The following is a 22760-nucleotide window of genomic DNA, read 5'->3' as shown; positions in this document are numbered from 1 at the left end:
TATGTGTATAAAAACAAAAATACAGCAGACAAATGCATCAAAATCTACTATGTATCCTGATTCACATACTTAAAACTCCTACACAATCTTTCAGCTCTATGCCGCCATCTCTGGAGGCCTTTTTTTTTTTTTGTCGTTTTTGTCGTATTTAGATCGGAGCAGTGTCCCTCAGTGTTGTATTCCACAATGGAAACCAAAACTCATTACATTCGAGTCCTGGAAGTCAATTAATATCAGACTGCAGAGTAAGAAAAGGGAAATAAAACAGGGACACATTCCTTTAGATGAGCCCAAGCTTCCAAAGTGAAATGTTTTACAGAATGCATTTCTTGAGATACACAGACACAATATGTACATGGTTGGCGATTTTTTTTTTTTTTTAAAGTTATTTCTCTCTTGTTGAAAGCCATGGTCACTTGGGCTGTGAACTGATAATCACACACACACACACACACACACACACACACACACACACACGTACGTACATATATATAACACACCCAAAAACATACAAAAATACTATATCTTTAACCTACCAAGAGTAAGACAGTTCTGCAATTAGTTCCATGCTGTGACAGAAAAGAGATTACAACAAACAAACGAGGAACAGACGCTTTTTCACGCAAGTTTTTTCTCAGAAATATACCAAAATATACATCTAAGCTTTGGAATTACTGAGGCTGGGACTTTAAAGCCAGTGCTGGGTTTGTCTCTTAATACACATGCTGCAGGGTGAAAGGGAGAGAGAGAAACCAACAGAGACACACACAGGACAGAGAGATATCTTTGGTATCTGCATTTGTCAAAAGTTAAATATTTGGATTTTTGCTTTGGGATAGCGCTTGTGAGGTCCTACAACCTCACTTGGAGTAAAGCATTAAACAAAGTGTCACTGAAGCCCTGCCGACCAGGAGGTCTGAGTCAGAGGGACACAGTCCATGCAAAGTGAAGGACCATGATGCATAGTGTCACAGCTGATCAGAGTCTGTAGTGAGGAGTCAAAGAAGAGAGCAGATGAAAGGGAGAAGGAGGAGGAGGAGGACAGGGAAGGGGACACAGCAGAGAGTTTTAGCGAATGCAGGATGTGTATTCCTGGAGACAACAACAGGGTCATGTCCTGGGACTACAGTGTACAGATGAGGAAGAGAGACGCACTGAGAGGCAGGAATAGCATTTTTCGCCGCAGTCCTTGAGAAAGGAATGACGGAGGGTGGGACATCAATCCAACCAACCAAACGACAACAGCGCTCAAGACAGACAATCATACAGAGTCCTGAGCAGATACAGTGTGCACAGGATCAACCCTCAGTGTGTATTAACAAACATCACCCAGCTACCACCGCATCGGTTCGTGTCTGCCGGCGAAGCCCGCCCGGCCCCTGCTACCCCTCCCTTCTGATCCCCGCCCACAGGCACTGAAACCACTGCAGAGGCGTCGAAGGGGGCGCCGGACGCACATTCGAATGCAATTTTTTAAAAAAAACAACCTCTTTACAAACGAATCAAGGGGCGTGCAGCCGGGATTTGATGTTGAGCAGTGAGGCGGGGATGGGTGAGAGGTGGCGTCGATCACATACAATCAAGTTAGTAAGAATTCTTTGGTTATCGTTGGTACCACAGGGGAGCGAGAGCGGGCTGCGACGGCGAGCCATCACGTGGGAAGAAGTGCACATACCTGTACCAAGCCAAGAGTGAGAAGATAAATAAAGCAAGATTGTCAAACTTTAAAAAAAAAAAAAAAGGGTGGGGTGGGGGGTGTCCATAGAATTAATCAAAATTCACGTTTTCATGAATGAAATCCTTCAGTGCACAAGAAATTGTGAAAGAAGAGCAGCAGATGTTTGCCCCTTGTTACACACAGATTCACCTTTTATGCCTTCTCTTGTTTACACCTCTTTGTGAGTACTGGTATGTAGTTCATCTCCCTCTTGTGGCGGCTCCACAACCCTTCACTAAGTACAGGTATGAACACGCTTCTCCACTGACAAGTTGGTGTATTTTAGTCTTTTTTTTATGATTTTTAAAAACATTTGTTTCATAAGTAGATTAAAGCAGGTTTCACTCAATCTTGAGTTAAAAATGAGGTATACAACAGCTCCTTTAGCCTTACTGGTGCGCCACGCAACCTTTGACATTTAGTAAAAGGAGAAAACAAACAAACAAAAAACCAAAACTCTCAGCAAACCAGTGTGGTGGGTCAACATACCGTCTGTTAGATGCACAGCTGATCCGCAAGAATCTCAGGATCACCTGAAACCGAAGCTTCACAAGCAAAGCCAGTGGCAAGCAGACAGTTCGTGAGAGTCCAAGCTGACCCCAAACAAACTGAAAGCTGGCTTGGCTCTCGGCAGTGGCTTGCTTAAAGCTTGAAGTTAATTTGTAAAGACCCTCAGTCAGGAAACTTCAAACAAAATCCCAAAACAAAACAAAGTCGTCCTCTTGTCTCACCCTTTTTTTTTCCAAAAATCAGTCTAAACACCTGCTGGAAGATGGGAAAGATGCACCAAAATGGTTTGCAGACTGTCCTCCCTGGCCTCTCTTTAAATGACACACTCACACAAACACACCTGCCTGCTGGAATTATTAGTAAAGCTTTTTCTCACAGGTATATCCTCCTACCTGTCTAAGTCGCACCTAAAAACCATAGGTAGCAACATAATCGTCCCACGCTCTAAAATGCCCAGAGTACACTGTACTGTTTCAGTGAAATCAATGCACCAGGTGAGCTGGGTGCCCATGCTCTCTCTCACTCTCACACACATACAGAACAACAATGCTACAATGCTCATGTCTTCTACGTAACAATAAGGCATAAATGATAATGTTAATCTTCTTTGTCAAACTAAGAAAGCCAGTGATCTTGCCCTCTCACACTATACAAAACAATTAAAGGCATAAAGTAATACATTAAAAAAACCAAATGATTGTTAAAGACAGCACAGCAAATCAAATCCACAACAACTCAACCAAATATATATATTTATACATCTATTAAAAGATTAAGATCAAATGCTTCAGAGTCTCCTATTAACCACAGGACCTGTCTGCCAGGAGCGCCTGAGCGAGCCCCTCCTGTCGAACAGACGTCGCTGGTTCAGCGAGGCGTCATCTCGAGCTCCATCTCAAATTTTTTGGTCTTGACAGTTTAATAAAAAAAAGAAAAAGAAAAGAAAACTTAAGGGAGATTTTTTTTTTCTGGGGGGAAGTATGATAAACACTACATTCAGTCTTGGTAACATACTGGTTCAAATATAAAATATGAATATCTTACAAGTGTTTATATATATATTTATATGTATAGAATTAAGAAAAGATCGTTTCTCTAATTCTTAAGTCTTTCCTCAGATAAATATTTCAGTAACATCCTATGGTGCCAGTGGCAACTGGTTCATGTTGCTTGCAAACCTCCAAAACTCCAAACAAGCACTGAAACACGACTGAGTTCTTCAGGGCTCTTGTGGCCTCAAAGTTAAGGAAAGAAAGAAAAACAAAACACACCCACCAAGCTGCAAAGAGAAAAGGCTTTTACTTTGGCAAGAAGGATCTCAAAATAATATTTAAACCTGGAAATACCCCATAAATAGTAGTACTAGAAAATAGCAGTAGTAGGTTGTCCTTGCAATGGTTCCTATGTATGGTTCATCAGTATAAACGCTGAATGGCAAGCCAGTCAGTAATTATACATTCTACAATGCTGTATACAGAGAAATGTCTAAAAGGTGAACCTATGTTTGAAGCGCTGCTGAGGTATATTTAGTCAAAAATAATTCAACAGAAAAGAAGCACATGAGAGGGGAACGGGGACAAATTTCACTGCTTGCAGTCTGAGTGAGTTACTAATTGCTGTGTTTGTCATTTTGAAGCAGAACAATGCTACTTTTGTGTGGGGTTTAGCTGAACGTGCAGCACAGAACGGTACTTATCCCACCGCTGTGTTGGCTAAGATAAGTTTGGGGAGTTTTTAAACTAGTCCCCAGACAGATTTCGGGTGCAGCATATCGTTTCCTAGCATGCTGGTTTGAAACGGCGGAGCTGAGAGGAGGTGAAGTATTTATGGATTTACATAAGTGATCCCTCCAGCAGGGATAGTGCGAACTACAATACCCTGATTCTCACAGGATGTAGTCTTAAAGCTATTAGAAAGCATGCAGGCGTCTTGACAGCTCAACTCTGACAGGAGTCTCAGCAGCAAGTTGTTAAAGCTAAAGTTTCTGTGATCCTTATCCAGCAGCACCAAATCACGAAAATCAGGTATCGACTGAGGAGGGAGAAAAATAAAGAAATAAATTGTGGAGATTTAAGAGAGTGAAAAGCAACTTGTGTGCTCAAGACAGGCACAGCAACTACTGAGAAAAACCACTTTGGTTCAAGCTGTTGTTTTATGGCTGAATATTAGCACAAAACCAAAATCAGATCTTTTCCATTATGCTTCAGAAAAGTCCAAAACTGCTACCACAACTGATTAGAAAGGAAAAGGCGCCACTAAACGGCTCGCATTAGACCAGATTAAGCATTGGGCCGAGGCCACGGTGATTTAATAAAAACTAAATTTAAAAAGTAAAATGATAATAATAGAAGTAAAAAGAAACTTCCTCATACTCCAACCCACCAATCCCTCTCTTTTTGGTCAGTTGTGCTGCCAATTAAAAATTTAAATATGAGACACTTGGTCAAATCAAACAAAATAACAAAAGAAAAGAAAAAAGAAAATGTAGTCTTTGGAAAATGATCATCAAAATATTGCATTTCTATATTCTGACTATGAAGAGATTTTTGTACTCATAAATATATTGACTAGACTAAGCTACACCGACTACACACAGCAATTATTTTAACAAATATTTTTGGTATATCTTAAAGTAGGTAAGCCAGTCGAACGACTGCAAACAAAATAAAGAGACAGAATTTCAATCCTCCCAAAACAGGCAGACTGCAGCTCATCAATCCAGTTATTTGGTACAGATACTGTGCACAAGTAGATACGACGGTACTTCTAATAAAAAAAAAGAAAAAAGAAACCAAACACCCCCCCCCCCCCATACACTATCCCCATCTAGGCAAAGCCACCACACCACAGTTCAGGTTTGGTGAACATGACTAGTTCCCTCCACAAAAAAAAAGACTGCAGAGCCTCGTGGATCGTGCGGCTGCTGAACTCTCAGCGTCTGCCTGAGCTGTCGACGACACGCAAACGTCCACGTCCAAAACTTAATGTACAGTGTTCCAACGGATCACAAACCAAAACAAGTCACCCTTAATCAGACTCAGGTCTGCAGCTCACTTTAAAGCTCTCAATGTAATGTTTTCAGTCATTTTTCTATCAGTGTCGATAATCCACACCGAGACCGTCGTTTTACAGAGGCTCGGTGGCTACTGCACCACCACCTATGTAAAACTCAGTGTTTCCAGAAGAGAGACTCGGAGAGACACGCCGCGTCCCTCCGACCCTTAAAGCAATGATAACCTTTATATCGGCCACTTATTACTTATTTTTAAAGCCTTATAACCACGATTAAAAAGTGATAGTTAAATCTTAACTTAACATTAGACTTACAAAGATCGGAAAATGTCGAAAAATATAGACAGTAAAAGATAAAAAGGGAAAAAAAGTCTCTAAAATATAATTTGATATGATTTACAACAAGGCCTGTCAAGAAACAAAAAACCAAACGAACAAAAAAAAACCCCCCCAAAAAACAAAAACGAGAGATAATTAAAAAGAGCGACACACAAACCCCCATTAGTGATTATGAACATTGTGAAATTAGTAGTAAATCAATTAAGTTTGAATGTTAGAAGAGAAAAGTTTGTTTTTGGTTAGAAGAATTTCAGAGAAAATTCTGACCTGCAAAGAGGAGGATATATATATATATGTATATATGTATATGTATATACAGCTCGATGACGCCGAGGATATTTTCTCCCTGGACACTTGTCAAGGTTCAGGAGAAGCGGCAGGCCGACAACAGTGTCCATCTGGTTACTGTTTGTGTGGAAAATTAAAAAACATCCAAGAATCATAAAGAAAAAAAAATAATAAAAGAAACCAACAGTTAAACCCACCCTTATGTTAAGTCCTTTTCTTTTTGGCGGCAGCAAAAGGATTAATTTATGGTAGATACAATGGAGAGGATGCGGGGTGGTTAGTGAAGTGCAGAGCCTATATCAGAGTACCACCCTCGTCCTACACGTTGTGAAAGGAGTAGTGCTTGACGTAATTAATTGGGCGTTAATTCGAGATGCAGCCTGACTGGCTTCACTGAGCCTTGGGGGCAGTGGTAATGGTCGAGGCTTGCACAGGCACAGCAGCCGTGCTGACTTGATGATGACCGTCGGCAGTGACCTGAAGCCCTCCCATGCCGGGCGACACCAGACTGACGGGGTTGCTGGTGAGCAGTGACAGGTTCTGGGGGTTCAGGAAGAGCGGCGTGGTCACCAGGTTGGGGGTGTTACCAGCAGAAGTGTTGGCGAACAGCAGGTTACTGCCGTCCAGAGAGGTGATGGGGATTGTGCCGCTCGATGCCAGTGCTATGGAGTGAAAGAAATGATGTAAAGGTAAGAAAGGTGCACAGGTTCACCAAATGAGGAGAGCATTTCCATCATCATTTTTTTGAGACCGCACGATAAATTGTTTAATTCGCAGAAGTAATTTTCTCTAAGCAGGATAAAACCTTGTGGGTGTGGCTTAAATGAATCTGTTCTTATTATGCAAATGAGTCATGTCCTCATTAAGTGTTTGCTTTCATTACACTAATTATAGAAATAATGGGCTGTCTTATTGCCCTTATTTTTTCTAATCATCCTTTCAATCATTTATATACTCCAACTTATTTAGCTATTGTATTCATTGAGTCATTCCTTCTGCTAAATTTAGTCTAATTTGGTCGTTTGGCGTTAAGACGTTCCCCCAGGCCGAAAAATATTTGTTAAAGAAAACAAAATAATATAAATTTTAAACTATTGCAATTTAAAAAGAAACAAAAGAGATAACCTTCTGACAGTTTGTGAACATTGCTTTGTCATAACTTCCTGTCACACCCTCAATGACCTCAAACTGATATTTAAATAAACAAATGACTTAACACAATAAAGTTATTTAAATTAAGCTGGCACCGCAATCATCCACAAACCCCAATCGCAAACATCTTGAAATCACAACAAAAACAAAAATATGACCACGATGACCCAGGGACTTCTAAGCAGCTAGCAACTGTTCTCAATTCCCAGATGTTTACTGACTATTGTTAAAAGATGAACAATAGTCAGAAAATGAAAAGTAGTAGTCCTGGGAGTGTGACTGAACCAGCCGTCAGTACTCCTCACAGCGTTGAGGGAGTGGAAATCAGAGGAAAAGGAATATGTCGATCAGTGCTGTGAAATCTTGGCTGTACAGTGGCTGTGTAGTGGCTGACACTATTTTTTTTTTTTTTTTTTTTTTTTTTAAAGTGGGTTGATGAGATTTGTAAATCATTGTATTCCGTTTTAATTTACATTTTACAAAGCTCCCCAATATTTTTGGATCTGGGGTTGTACATTACAAAAATCAGTCCTTATCTGCAGGTCCTGGAACCTCATAATCACGTAACTACTTGCAATTCTGATTAGAAAATATGTGCACAGACATAATTCAATGACTTGTCATGTAACAGGTGCTCACCTTGAATGGTAGCCAGAGTGCTGTTGCTCATGAGAGCAGGGCTCAGTGCACTGCCCAGGCCGCCAGGAGCCAGACTGAGGAGGGCACCCCTGGACACACAAAGAAGATCATGTAGTATAACAAAAACAACACCTCAACAACTGTCTGGCTTTCACAAAGATCTTATATGAACACGGCTCATGCTAACCCTTGAGTAAACTGCGAAGATGCCATCAGTGCTGGGTTGAGCCCTGCAGCAGCAGCCATAGCTGCAAAACTGGCGCTGGGTAGCGAGGCGGCCCCCTGCAACGCGGCAGAAAGCCCCGGAGCTGCCACCATCACCTGACCCGTCCCTAAACTGGTAGCGATGGATGAAGGCGCCTGGGTGACAATGGTTGGCGCCTGCGTGCCAGCTTTGCTCTCCGTGCTCGTGGACTGATTACTCGTCTGGGACGTGCTTAAAGACAGAGAGCTTGTTGCTGTGGTAACCACAGGCGCAGTTGAGATGACAGATGCAGTGTTTGTGGCTCCAACTGTCGTGCCTTGTTGAAGGCAGATAAAAAGAAATTAAAGTGAATTTTTAATCAACATTTACCATCGGGTATACACACATGCACAAAGTGAATAATGCACGCACACACCTGTGAAAGACAAACTGGGGATGCTGGTGTTGGTGAGAGGCATCACTGGGTTTACAGTCAGAGTGGTGGGTGTGGTAATAGTTGGGCTGCTATCAAGGCTTGCTGTGCTGGCCACCTGGGCAAAAGAAGGAGAATTGGAGGATTTAAATACAAGTCGAAAGACAAATCGGTCGACATTCTGATATTCTAGCTGAGCACACAGAACATATAAGGACCTGCCATGTAATCAGAGACAGTACATATAAAAAGATGAATGATCCCAAAATTAGAGAAACAGGACAATTCTAAAAATCACACTGCTTTTTCTAACTACAAATGGGTCTAAAATTTGCAATATGGACACTATTTTGTGTTATGCATGACGTAAATCTAGGGAATAAATAAGTTATAAGAATAAACTTATTAGACAAATATTTACTGAAGTTCTTTTCGTGTAGAGTTCTACAGAGGACAAGAGACAGGATGAAATCTTATGGTACTTCTACAATGACTTCACATTTCAGACCCAGATGCATCATCCATATTTTACGTTAAGTCTCCTAACGTGATCCACATATAGACACATAAACTTTAAACACAGTATTAAACAGTGCTGAGAATCCCTTTGGTGAGTGGCAGTCTTACCAAAGGGCTGCTGGGGGTGAAGATAGATTTGATAGGGGTGTTGCCTCCTCCACTGTTGCCACTACTGGGAGGATTAATCCTCTTCTCTTTCTGTCGTCGATTGCAGAACCAGACCCGAATCACCTCCTTCTCCATGTTGAGCTGGTCAGCGATCATGGTGATCTCTTCAGAGGTAGGTTTTTGGTTCTGCTTGAAGAGGGCAAAGAAGCCAGAGATTCCCTGTCAGCACTGAGGAAACTGCTGTACTGTGTTTTTTCTACCATTAACGGAGGACTAAAAGTGTATAATGTGATCATCTCAGATACTGAATAACCAAACTTTTCCTTATATAATCAATATGGAGTTCCGAAGTGTGTGTTTCTCACCTCCAGAAAGCTCTTTTCTAAGGCCACTCGAATGTTGGTCTCGATACTGGTTCTTTTCTTCCGTCTGCGGTTGATTCCCTCTATGCCCATGCCCTGGGAACCCAGGGCACTGGGGCTCGACAGGGACTGGTCAGATGTCAGGTTCTCTGCACAAACAGCATTGACACAAAGAAAAGGAAGGGAGGTAAAGACAAGGTATGCATACACAACCCACCCACAAGCACCAATGTGAGAAAACAAGAGTGATCTGCTGCACAGTCAGGTGGGGTCAGAGACAAACCTGCATCATTGAGCCACTTCTCCAGCAATGGCTTGAGTTTGCACATGTTTTTAAAGCTCAGATTCAAGGCCTCAAAGCGAGAAATAGTAGTTTGGCTAAAGTCGTTTCCATACAGCTTCCCCATGGCCAGGCCAACGTCCCCCTGTGAGAAGGAGAGATTTACCTGGGAGTTATTTATAGTGGTATAATATTACATGAACAAAGATCTGAATATGAAAACAGCCATGTGTTTGCAGTTTAAAGAAATGCCCACATCCGCAAGTCAAAATATAACTGAACTTATGGTGATTGACTGACTCTCAGCACACACCTGCGTAAAGCCCAGTTTGATACGTCTCTGTTTAAAAGTCTTGGCAAACTGCTCCAGCTCCTCAAGGTCACTAGGTTCCTCCAGAGTGGGAGTATCCAACCGTTTGGGTGGCGTCTGACTGTGAGGCAGGGACTGAATAGGTGTGGTTGCTGTTGTGCGGGTTGGGGTTGCAGGCTGTAAGGACGAGAAATACAGCAAATGTGACTGTTTTGTAGGTTTAAAAAGAGTTAAAGAATAAATTATTGAGAATAAATCATTAAAAAAAAACTTGTCAAGCTGTCAAATGTAAGCACTACCAGAGTAGCTGAAGACTATTTTAAAGCTAGTTTAAAAGATGTACTTGCATCATTACCAACCTGAGTTGCAAGGGTGATGCTTGGTTGAGTCGACAGGAGGTTAGGTTGGCTTTGAGGTAGTTGAGTTAGAAGACTCTGGGCTTGCAATATGCCTGAAGTGGGGATGATGGATGGAAAGGAAAGATTAAACAAAAGCTTCGATAGCCATACTTGAGTACATCTCTCCTTGTAATTCTGCAGCGCAACAGATCAACCTACCCTGCTGGGCCTGCGGAGCCTGTGAGATAATGAACTGAGGCTGCAGTGACGTGGCGATAGGGTGGCCAGGCTGAACCAGGACAAACTGGGGCAGACTTAGATTCTGCTGTTGTAAAGACTGCAAAAAAATATGAAAACAACCATCTAACTGTTTATAAAGCTCACAATCCTAAAGACTTTGACACAACTTTGTTTCATGTAAAATTGTCCCACAATGTCTACATTTATTCTAATCATGTGTAATTTGGTACAACCTCTACTTTTCTATTGCTCTGACAGGGTAGCAAACAAATATGTATTAAGCTATGTGTAATGTGTCTCCATATATTTATAAGTGTAGAAGTTCCATTATTAAAGTGCAGTCCTCAACTACTTTGATGAATAAACGTTCTTGCCAAAGCCATTACCACAGATGTTGAGGACTATTTTGTTTGTAACAGTTCATTTTGTCTAAGAGAGAAAGCTCGAATCATTTAGGTCATTTGCATGTTTTCCTCATTCTTTAGCTGCCTTGTTTGCTCCCAGAAAGGCAGTTTCAAATAATCCAATATGGCCTTCATACTGTTTGAAAAAACAATAGTGATATTTAATTTCACCACAGACTTTTCATGTCTATTGTTTGTATGTGGAAAGATGTTCAGCTTTACTTTTTTGTGTGTTGTGTAGGGCTACAAGCTTGCAAACACTTTACGGTACAACATTTTTCAGAGCTTGCAGGAACTCTGGCGCATAGGGGATTGAGCCTTACAGGGGCAATCTGGATGGGCTGTGACAGGGGCAGCTGGGTAATTGGTGTGGCTGCAGAGGCTGAGATGTTGTCCCCGGTGGTGCTGTTCTGCTGGTTGGCAGAATGCTGCACGGCAGCAGCCAGGAGCTGCACTTGGGCCTGCTGGAGAAACAGCTGCTGCTGCATTGGGCTCAACTGAGGCAGACAGGAGGAAAACAGAGACACGTAAGTGTTAATACAAGTAACTTATGATCATCAGATAAGTTAGTAAGTATGTCAGTGTTGTCACTATACTTTACTTCGATAGCCTTCCAAAGCTAGTACAATACTGCAGTGAAATATTAGAGAAATCCAATTCATGTGTGCATAATATTACTCACTAGAGTCTTGATATATTGGTTTTTCATCATTATGTATGATAAGAGAGGCACTTTAATTACCCGTGCCTTGGTCTGGCTTTATGAACAGCAGCAGGTTGATCGGATTGTTTGATGCATTTGCCAACAATTGTTTTATTGTTTCGGTGGCTGCTCCAGTTCACTGAACTAGACCACAGCTCTGTCTATTCTAATTATACCGACTTGTGTTCATACACCTTTACAAATGATACTGAAACAGTTTTTTTTAATTATTATTTTAAATTTACCATGTCAAACTAGTGACTGTTTATGAAAACTAATGAACAGTATTGCACTTAGCTTTTAACAGAGGTATCAAAGTTATACTGAATAATGTGGCAACACACATATGGTCCTCCACAGGCAGATGGAGACTCATGCAGCTGAGCCAGGCACAAGTGCAAATGAGCATGTTGATGTCATGTTCAAACTCAAATCCACATGCTGAGTAAACATTCAATCCTACATCGCACTGCAGCTGCATTCAACCATCCCTGGGCCATGGCTGGATATGAAATGTGTCATGTGGCTGGTTTAATGGCGAGTGCAGAGACACAAAGACTATGTCTAACCACAGGGATGAACAGGCAGACAGGCAGAGAAGACGCCAGCTTCAGCCAAGTTATCGTTTCGTCACCCAGCTGTGATTGACCGTGTGGGGGTGTCACCCCAAGATACACAACCAGGGTTTTAACTTACTCCAGCAATCTGTCCCCCGGCCAACATTAGCTGGGTTTGAGGCAATACGCTCTGCTGGACGGAGGTCGGAAGAGCACCCGAGTCTTCCGACTTTGACTAGTGGGGGTGAAGCAGAGGGGGGGAGGCTTAGACGAGATCTTCTGAGTTTTAACTTCATGTCATTGTAGCCAACATGAAATTAATTAAAAGCAATTTCAATGAATATTCAATTCAGACATTAAGCACCGCTAAATTAAAAGAAAAAAGAAAAAAAAGCATACTAGTGAAAACAATGAAACGTTCTATTTCCATGCTACCTGAGTGGCTTTCTTTAAATGAGTCTTTGGTCTTTGAACGCAGAGAGGAATTTGAATTAGAAAGGCAGCGATAAAGTGGGTATTTAAAATGTGCTGCAGCCTTCAGAGACAAGAAAAGTGAAGTGAAGGGAGGGGAGAGTTGAGATGCTAATTAAAATAACTGTTATGCAGTGCATGTAAATTCTGCATAGATTTGCATATTCTCGGCCATCTGTTTCCGAGCAACCACAGAGCAGCTAATTAGCATACAGGGTTGATTAATCTGCCTTGTTGCCAGGCGACACTGGGAGAGCCTGGCTCATTTAAATGAACTCTTTCTGCTTGTGCATGTTTGAGTGAAGATGAGCATACCTCTGTTCAAACTTCACACCTCATTTTCGAGGCTACAACAAATGTGTGACATTACACCAAAACCAAACGTGCTCCCACCACAAAAACAGGAAAACAAAAAGTTACTTAAAAAGGTCAAGTATGCAATGTTGTACACAGTGTGGTACCTGTTGGAGGAGGGCTTGTGCATGTGCATTAGTGATTGCACTTGTGGTGGGCACCGTCTGCCTCTGAAAATCCAACCCATTGGTTTGGATACCTGAGAAAAGAAAATTTGAATTTATGCCATGTGCTGTTTGACACAACGTATGCCGTAAAAAAAAAAAACAACAACAACAACACAAAAAACAAAACACAACAACAACAAAAAAAAACAAATTAAAAAAGAAAAAGAAGAAATCACTGACAAGAGAAGAAGAATCCATTTTCAAATATGAGGAAAAACTCTAAAAACATATTTTTATAAAATGGCAGCATCTGTACTAGCTAACAAAATTATATATTTTATAAGCATAAACAAACAATACTGTCAACAACATCAATTAATGTGTCATTACCCAGCAGGAGTACAAAGCTGTGCAATGAATCTGGATCTTCACTCTAAGCGTGTAATATTCAGACATAATGCACTGTGAGGTAAATGCCTCATATGACAAAGAGAGCTGCTAGCAAGCATTTTTGGAAAGCTGCCATCTATGTTTTCAAAATGAGATCATACAAAGAGAAACAGCAGGGGGGGGTTTCTGTGACTTGAGCTGCTAAAATGTCCAAATAATTGCTGGCTATGACTCTGAAACCTGTTGAATGAGGTGGTAAAACTAAACACATTCTGATTTAAAAATGAAGATAACGGGAGAAAAAGCTGGAGATCACTCACCGGTGTTCCCGTCACCACTCTCCATTGCACATTTAGTAGTTTCTGACTGATTATTCACTTTAGCATCTGAAAGAGCCAGACAGAGACATGCTCACAGGCACTGCCGCCAAACAGAAGAACCTATTCTCTGATTTCAGGCGTACTTTCACTTTTGTCATCTGAGTACAACCGTCACTGCACGTCAGGATATTCTTAATGAACAATAGCATTTCAGTCGCATTCATCATTTAAAGCAGCAAGCACTGAACAATACTAATCTCCAACAAACTAACAGAAAAAAACAACAAAAAAAACAAAATCCCAGCAGCAGACTCATGAGGTCTTAATGCAACATAATCGCACAATGACATCGACCACCAGTGCAGTCCAGGTGAGCTCTGTTACAACCTCATCAAAAAACTCACCCGCTCTTGCTCCACCTGCGTTTTCCAGCATGGCTGCTGAACCTATCAAGTAAAACTGCCTGGGCTGGGCAAGCCCACCGACAGGGTGTCCGGTGCACTCCCACCTCCTCTCTTCACTCTCCACTGGTCAACAGTGAGCAGAGTTCAATACAACCAGAGTTACACACAGACACAGTGGCAGTGTCCACTGCACGGTTCACTGAGCAACACTGGGATACGCGCACTGAGAGAGCCAACGGGGTTTAGGCAAACAGCTCTCCGTGCCTTTCCCTGCTCGCGCTTTTCTTTTCGTATGGCTCTGCCCCTTTTTCTCTTTTACTGTGCCTACTGTGCACTCTCTCTCTACCGCTCCCCCTCTCCCGTGTGCCAAGATTGTCTGTACTTCTGAAAAAGTTCGCCCTCTCCCTCTCTTGCTGGAATGAAACAAACGACAAGTGCAGCTGGCGGCCTCCTCCAACTCTGCTGCCGCCCCCCCACCCTTCCTCCTCCAACTCTATAATGAAGCATAATCAGTATTCAGCTGATTAAAGCCGTATGCAAATCTGCCCCTGCCTCGTTAGCAATGCAAGGCTTTGAAGTCCTGCGAGCAACGCATTTCACACCGGGCTCTGAAAGCTTTCTGCATAATTTAAACCCCTATAAATATTTATCAGCTCATTAGCATATTAATTGGATGGCTTTTGGAGGACGATAAAAAACAGGGGAATAAGGACGATAGAGAGGAGAAGGAGAAAAAAAGTGCTCAAACTAGCACTTGGCGCAGCAGTGAGAGGGGAGGCAGCAGCACAACACCAATTACTGTGCGAGTGCGGGCCTAAAAAGTAATTAGCTAAGAGCAGGTAAAGGGCTGAAGATATCCCAGAATGCACCATGAGGTGGTCTGGGTATGTTAGCAAGGTGGACTGCATTAATAGAACGTCTACGACTGCTCGCTCAGAACATCTCCAGGAGTCATGGAGACTTGGCCCAATTGCTAAGGGGGGGGCGCAAGAGGGGGGAGCTTGCTCAATCGGAAATAAATAACTTCACATTAATCCACCACAAGCCTGTCATTACTGCTAGACCCCCTGTGGCTAAGGCATTCCACAGCGAGCGGCTACAGAAAGTGGGTGGCGGGCTGTTGCTGTGTACGTTTATGTTGTGCTTGGGGATTAGCATATTTAAATTAGCTTTACATTCCAATAGTATTTCCTTTGAAGCCCTTTTAAATTCATTTCCAACAAGCGCCGAGTGCTAATACAGCAGGGAAGCGGCTCGGTTACGGTGCTGCACTGGTGTCCAGTGAGTCATAGCGACTGGACTGGAATGCATGGTTGTATTGTGGTCTAGAAGGGAAGGGGCTTACCAACTAAATCTACAACAACTGCTCCTGGCTAAAGCTCTAATCAACTTCTTCACTTATCCTCCTGCCTGACGAAAGGCATTTACATACTAGCTGACCAAGGGAAACAATGCCAAGAAGGCCCCAGTGGCTTTAACAAAGTACATACTGGAAAACAAACACACCTTTGTCAGCACAAGCAAGCCTTCACTCACCAAGGTATAATGGCAGCCATCTCTAAACTGCAGATAGCCAGAGACCCTTGAGATTTTTTTGTCTGACATACCCCAAATAGCTGCAAACACAACCATTGCGAAGTATAATGTATATTTTAACTGAGTGGCAAATGGATGTTGTTCATTAGAGTCACCACTAAGATTTAGTTTCATTATCATTTAATCTGCCAATTATTTTTATTCCCAAAGCTCAAGATGATATCTTCAAAACATCTGATTTTGACCAATGATTGAACACCCAAAAGTAAGAGGTTTACTGTAACTGAAATCCAAACAAATGAGAATCTTCAACCGATGAATATTCAGCAGCTTTTGTTACAAATTCCCACCACAACCAAAAATGTTACCATTTTATATACTTTCACACACACGCACTGGAGCCCTGAACTCTTCTAGATGTTAGTTTGCAAATGCCAGACACAGATTAGACATCGAGGTGAGAAAAGTCCAGGTAACAGTCACAGCTTGCGAGCAGTCATACTGCGTCTACTGCGCCTTGCCTAAACCACACGGACAACCCGAACACTAAAAGAGATAACCCAGCTCTCTTTTTGTGCATCTCAGGACTTTTAAAGAAATTCAGAGAACACCGCTTACTGCTGCTAATCTGCTTGTGCCATCTTGTAGTTGGTAGCAAATAGATTATCTAAATAAGAGCGTACCCTTTATTTAAGAAAAGAAATAAATGCTCAGCAAACTTACCAGACTCTACTCCTCTTTCTGACTGTCCTCAACTCTCTGTCCAGCTCTACCCTCTCTGTTGCCTCTGACTGATGACACTATTATGAAACATTTCTATAAGCACTTCATTCCTTTCTAATTAAGACTTGATTTGATATTTCTGAGGGTCTTTCTACATTCTTGGCCTTTTTGTGCTTTAAAAAATGATCAGATCTCTCTTTTGTGTGTCATTGCCCGTCTGCCAAATAAACACATGCATAGGCATCTTAACTATATTTTATAGAGCATGTTACCGTTTTATGAAATCTGGTGTTTTTTTTTATTTAACTTTATCTTAATATACACAATGACAAATGTCATTGTGACTTGTAACAAACCAAACTATTTCTAGTGGTACAATTAAGAAGGCAAGTAAGAGCTGTGTAGTATATCCTTTGGTGTAATTGTAATTCTATAATTTGTGTGAGTGCTTTCAAGGCACATTTTTATAATAATTACAAACACAAACATATTTGTTTAGTTAACAACTCTAGGGACAACTGTTTTTAAAAAGGGTCAAGCTCCAGAAACACTGCTTGACCTTATATTCTTCGCTATGCACCCTGGAATGGGGGGAATTTTTGTCAGAAACCTCTGCTCTGTTTTGACAACCCCAGGAACTGGGGTTTGGACCCCTCAGTTCCCCCACTATTGTTATTATGCTCACAAAGCCTCAGACCACACCAATAGCCTTTATTTATATGCTTCTAGAAAGTATACCTACACTTCTGTGTACTGATGTCCAGTGTTGAGCCTCCATACAATAGATTTTAGCCTGACTCAAGCCTATTGTTTACTAAGGCAGTTATGGGAAATGTCACACTAGCCTGCAAAGTCTCAAAGAGGCCATCTCAACAAAGTGCACATGAGAGGTTAAGAAATAAGTCTTCTGTTCTTGACTTAATGCAACCAAATGAGAAAACAAAGGAGAAGTAGACACAGTTATCAGCAGTGCACTCCAACACATGTACAGCTACTTGGTTGAATGGGTTTGCAAAACCTTGCTGTGGAACAATGCTTTATACAAATACCCTGCAAAGAGAATTCTAAATAGCTATCTCATTAGTGCAGTAATATGGGATGGCTGGCTGAATACTGCAGAGCCGTTAATGTGAGCGGAGAGATTCAACTTGAGACAGAATGAAACTTAATTAGCACATCCACATTCTGTCCTGCTACCTATATCCTTCATCTTAAATATAAAATACATCCAGACCACTTTTCCACATCTGGATCAGTCTTAAATACTTAGACTGGTTTGGAACAGTCTGGTGTACGGTTACGACAGATAATCATTCAGTTTGAGGCAATTAAAACTAGGCAAAAAGCTTTGTGGTTTAATGCAGCATCAAAATGAATACCCAAACAATTCAAAATCGCTTTTAATACCAGTCAGTGTATTAAACCCAAACAGTCTGACAACAGAGGGTCGAAGCAGCAACAGTGGACTGAGCTCACAAATGAGCCAAACACTGGAAGCAGTGTAATTTGATGAACAGTAATGGGGCTAACATCACTGCAAGCTACTGTGGTATCTCTCTAGGGTGGTCATTAGCCAACTGTCTATAGGCTAGGTGGGAAATTCAATCTAACCAAATTAAAGTGAAGTTTCTCAGGGACAACAACTCAGCTACTTCAAATAGGCACGTACAGAGGTTAGCCACATGAACCAGTACTACAGTCTGAATTCAGACACACATTCACTACTTAAGAAAACAGCACATGCATGAACATTTGATTATTAATGTGTTGTAGGGCTGCACGATTAATCGTTAGAAAAATCGCGATCTCGATTCATACTTATGTGTGATCTGACGACGACCACGATTGTACCGCATTTTGATCCGGGACGTAATCTGCATGAAAACAAGCGCTCACTCTTCCTGCTCAACAAATGACAAGGGCGGAGCCTTATACCACGTGATACAGAAGCTGTGCCGTGTGATGCTAAAATTAGCAGGGATTAAACAACGGAGAACACGTCAGGGATGACGAGAAAGTGACAGGAGAAAATCCGTCCCGGTCAACCACCCAAACATCAATAACGGGAACCTTATACAGCGCTTCCCTATACACGTCGAACTCCCGCAGGCACAAAGAAATTACGGAGGCTATCATTTATGACCTGACCAAAGATATGGCTCCCATCAACACTGTACAAAACGAGGGATTTAGGAAAATGATCAACACCCTAGACAAACGCTACACAGTGCCGTCCCGCAACTATTTTTCTATTGTTGCACTACCTGCTCTATACACGCAGTGTCGAGCAACGGTGGAGACGGAATTTCAAGCAGTACAACATTTTGCGGCAATGTTCAGTTTCAACTGTTACGAAGTTGATGTGCAGTTAATAAGTGCAATAAATATTTATACTGGAAAAGAGAATCGTGATCTCAATTCTAAGCCAAAAAATCGTGATTCTCATTTTATGCAAAATCGTGCAGCCCTAATGTGTTGTGTGTTTTACTTTTGTCTAATAGGAAAACAGTGCAGCCTTTTTCCTTTGGAAAAAAAAAAGTATCCAGCTTCCTGACTGTTGATACAAGCCAACATTTTAATCTCATCTATTTAAAGGACGGGCATTATTGCAATGATATTTCAGTCTGGATATTTTCAGACAAAAGGCCTCTGTTTTCTTAACGTGCTTTGCATTATATCGTGTTTGCAGCATTAAAAAAACGTTTGAATGAAATACAAATGTTTACTAATACTAGTGATCTTAATTATGTTAAGCACATGACAGTCATCATCAGGAACAATGTGACTACTTCCAATCTTTAGTATATAGTCTGATTTAATCTTCCAAATTAGTGTGTCATTTGTCTTAAAAAGCCTCCGTTTTTACAGATAAAGACCAGCTGGAAACATCTGCTTTACCTTGCTGCACTGTTTAATAAGGAATTGCTCTCTTTACCAGAGATCACCAAAAACAAAACAAGTAGTTACAACCCGAGGGCACAAAAGAGCTCTTTTTTTGGTTATAATTTTCCTCCATTTAAGAAAGAAAAAAAAAAGAAAAAAAAAGAAGAAGAAGTCGTCTGACTGGAGCTTTCATGGAGGCCTTCTCAGTACTTTGAGATGGCATGTCCTGAATTTATTACGGCAAATGATGCATTATTCATAACAACTGTGTTTACATCAATGAATATTCATGATGGAACTACAAGGCTGGAATGAGGGTGGAACTGTAAAACTGATTAAATGAGAAAAGTAGACTGAGTGTGAGGAAGACAGAATTACTTCTCGTATGTTCTTAAGTGCCCAAATTTAATATGCAAGATTTTTTTTTTTTTAAATTCCAGACAGTCAAAATGCTAACAGACACATTAGAATGTAACACTTCGAGCATTATTTTGAATATTAAACCATTTATGGCCTTTCTTCTCAAACAATCTATATCTTTTAGATTCATAACTGTCTTGCAATATAGAAGGAAACTGCCTGTAATGCCTGTCTGCGCATAAAGTTGCTAACAATGTGGGCAAAGTTTGAAATGAGTGTATCTACATCGGAAAGAATTCAATCTTATTCAAGAATCCTTAACAAAAAAAACAAACCTAAACCTTGTTTTAACTTGCTAAGGGACAATACGTTCCTCTGTAATTATAAGATAATGAGCCAGTTAAACCACTTAAAAAAAAAGGGAAAAAAAAAAAAAAGACACCCCCCCCACACACACACACACACACCTGATGTGTCACACAAAAGCTTTTCTGGCGCATTTTCTCAAATATAAAAAGTTGAACAGCAAAGATAATTACCTGCTCTTTACTGTTACTACAGACCTCAGACACGCTTCTATAAAACAAACTAAACAGCAAGCTCAGCTACATGGACTAAAGGAGAAAAAAAAGTGCCATCAAGCTGTGTCTTGCCCGGCCATGAAAGCAGCAGAGTGAATAATAAGAATGCCCTGCCTGTTATTACTGTGGCCTTCCGGAAGTGGGCCTCACCACCCCTCCCTGTGCCTGGGGGTGGCGGGTGGGGGATACACAGGTATAATCTTTGAATTCAGCCCAAGGACTCCAGCAACAAACACGCATGACGCGTACAAACCCGGTTCTCAAAACCGTTACGTCAGGCGCAATTAAAAGCTGCACAAATAAATTACACACATTGTAATGAGATGGATTAGTTCGCCTGGCAGACCAGGACCAAGCCGATGCCAGACTACTCCCACCTCAAGTTTAAAATAATAATATTTTTTAAAAAGTGCTCCACCCAAATTTCTAACTGTTTAACTTCCGAAATAAAGATGTCAAACACATTCATCTCAACATCTTACTACATATGTATCTGTACTAAACTTTAAAAAAAATTAGAAATAAAACCGCCGTGTACGCAAAGTTAGCCGATAAAGGGCTGACAAGTTGTAGCCAGTTAGCCGCTTGGAGGACAGCCGTATTCAAATGAAACACGGGAGGCCACATTTGAAAAGTCATCCGGCGTCGTGACACGTTATTGTGTTGACATGCATTTATTGTGTGCTCCTCGTCGACTGCTGTAACGCGCTGAACTCCGCACACTCTGGCTCAGGCAGGCAGGCCCCGCATGAATAACACAACAGGCTGTGCCGTGGCTCCGCTGCGCCGAGCACACAAAAGGCTGGGGCAAAACGCTCCGCTATAAAAATCACGTCGAGCACAAGCACTCCGAGCTGACTCCGTGTGTCTTTAACAAAGGGATGGTCTGCTACAGTTGGATTAAATAACACCCTCCTCCCTTATAAACGACCCTTTGAAAACATACGAGCGCAGCCGCTGCCCGACTCGGCTAAAATGAATATGCAAACCCGTTTCAAAAGCTTCGGTGTGTGCATCAACACAAAGCCAAGCGCTAGCACGGCAGCTAACGCTAGCCACCTAGCATAATCATTTCAATCAAACCGCGTTCGTGAAAGGTCTAAATATGTCATACATGAACCAGAGCCACGATGGCGATTACTAATAAAATATGCTAAATTGTATTTGTCGACAGAGGTATGAATATGTAGCGGCGTACAGCCGTCTAATCACACAAAGGGGGGGAGGCATGTTTCCATGTAATTTGCCGTCGCACTGCAAAGGCTCGTTTCCTCCTCTGTCAAATTACAGTTGGCTAGCTGTGTGTAAACTAAAACAGCGCCTAATATCGCCCATATCTGCTAATCAATCTGCATTTCATCAGTATGCCGTTAACATAAATTGTGAGTAACACAGTTTGAATATGAGTATGAATATGTAAAATGCTGTAATCATTACCTGCTCCTGAACTCTCATCTTGACTCGCTGCTCCTCCGTCCGCCATTTTGAATATTTAACCCGAAATCCCAGCCCTGACACACACACTCGCACATATACACATACACAAATGCACGTGCACGTTTTCACGGATACCCGCATGCGCTCAGGGACCTGGTCTGGGGATAGTGGAGCGTGTTGTGAGCTGTGGCTTATTTACATACTTAAACAGGCATCTTGTTTTCTTTACACAATAATTTTTGAATTGAACAGGCCATGGGCGGATCACCCAGCGGACCTGCGCAGTATAATCGCGGAAAACATCAACACTAGCCCTGAAAATTGCCCAGAGCCATTTATGCTGGTTTGACTCGCCACTTAAACGTCAAATAAAACAAAATATACCCAGAGGAATTTAAAAAAAATGCGTAATGTGTGACAACCACAGTCATCTTAATCGATGACTCAGGCACAGACTATTTCACAGAAATATCAGGAGAAATATTGTATTGCTATTTACTGGGGATTTATGAACTTGTATTGATGCTTTGTCTGCGTGTGGTGCAGCAAAACATTGATTAGACCGTCTTACTTCAAAAACATATACAAAGCATGAAGCAACAGAAGAACAATGCAAAGACTTTTTCTTTTTCATATATTTGCTTACTATCTCTGATATCATTGCTGTTTCTGTTTATTTATGGAAAAAGTAAACATGTAAATCAAGAACACATTTCCTTATATCCCCACCCCTTCCTGCATGTTGTCCATTGATCTATACCAGGATATATATCAAAATATACCAGGAGTACGACGGTTTTCATCCCACTTTGAATAACCGTACCTTATAGGGAAAAGAGTGTGCCTTTTTTAATTCTTAAATTAGACCTATATATGTGTGTGTGTGTGTGTGTATGTATTTATATATATATTATTTTATACTATTTATATATATATATATATATATATTTATATATATATATATAATATATATATATAAAAGTGTCGTGCTTCTGAAATTCAATACTTCAGTTTTTAATTTTATCATTTTACCCCTTCATCCAGAGTCATGGTGGGCTTGTGTATACCCCAGGTGTTGGTATTCTTGGACTGGCTGACA

At 41.3% G+C, this 22760-nt stretch overlaps 1 protein-coding gene across 9 annotated transcripts; it reads right to left on the bottom strand.

The window, feature by feature from the left end:
• Nucleotides 1-382: 382 nt before the first annotated feature.
• On the bottom strand, nt 383-21793 carry pou2f1b (POU class 2 homeobox 1b). Of its 9 annotated transcripts, none has more exons than XM_005942213.3 (15): nt 21662-21793; nt 13738-13803; nt 13028-13119; nt 12235-12330; nt 11159-11332; nt 10411-10528; nt 10213-10304; nt 9857-10030; nt 9547-9688; nt 9267-9421; nt 8902-9090; nt 8278-8392; nt 7845-8178; nt 7658-7746; nt 383-6528 (listed from the first exon to the last, which is right to left on the bottom strand). In XM_005942213.3, the coding sequence occupies exons 1-15, from the start codon at nt 21705-21707 to the stop codon at nt 6257-6259; spliced, it is 2154 nt and encodes a 717-aa protein (XP_005942275.1). In that variant the 5' UTR covers nt 21708-21793; the 3' UTR covers nt 383-6256. The 9 variants fall into 9 exon arrangements, with proteins under 9 accessions (XP_005942275.1, XP_014195527.1, XP_014195528.1 ...); XM_014340041.2 differs by having other exon boundaries at nt 8902-9087; XM_014340042.2 differs by having other exon boundaries at nt 9267-9412.
• Between the last annotated feature and the right edge of the window lie 967 nt (nt 21794-22760).

This window comes from Haplochromis burtoni, unplaced genomic scaffold, assembly GCF_018398535.1.
Source record: "Haplochromis burtoni strain Fernald_Lab_line unplaced genomic scaffold, NCSU_Asbu1 Contig_333, whole genome shotgun sequence".
Taxonomy (NCBI): domain Eukaryota; kingdom Metazoa; phylum Chordata; class Actinopteri; order Cichliformes; family Cichlidae; genus Haplochromis; species Haplochromis burtoni.
This window is presented reverse-complemented; position numbering and strand designations above follow the sequence as displayed.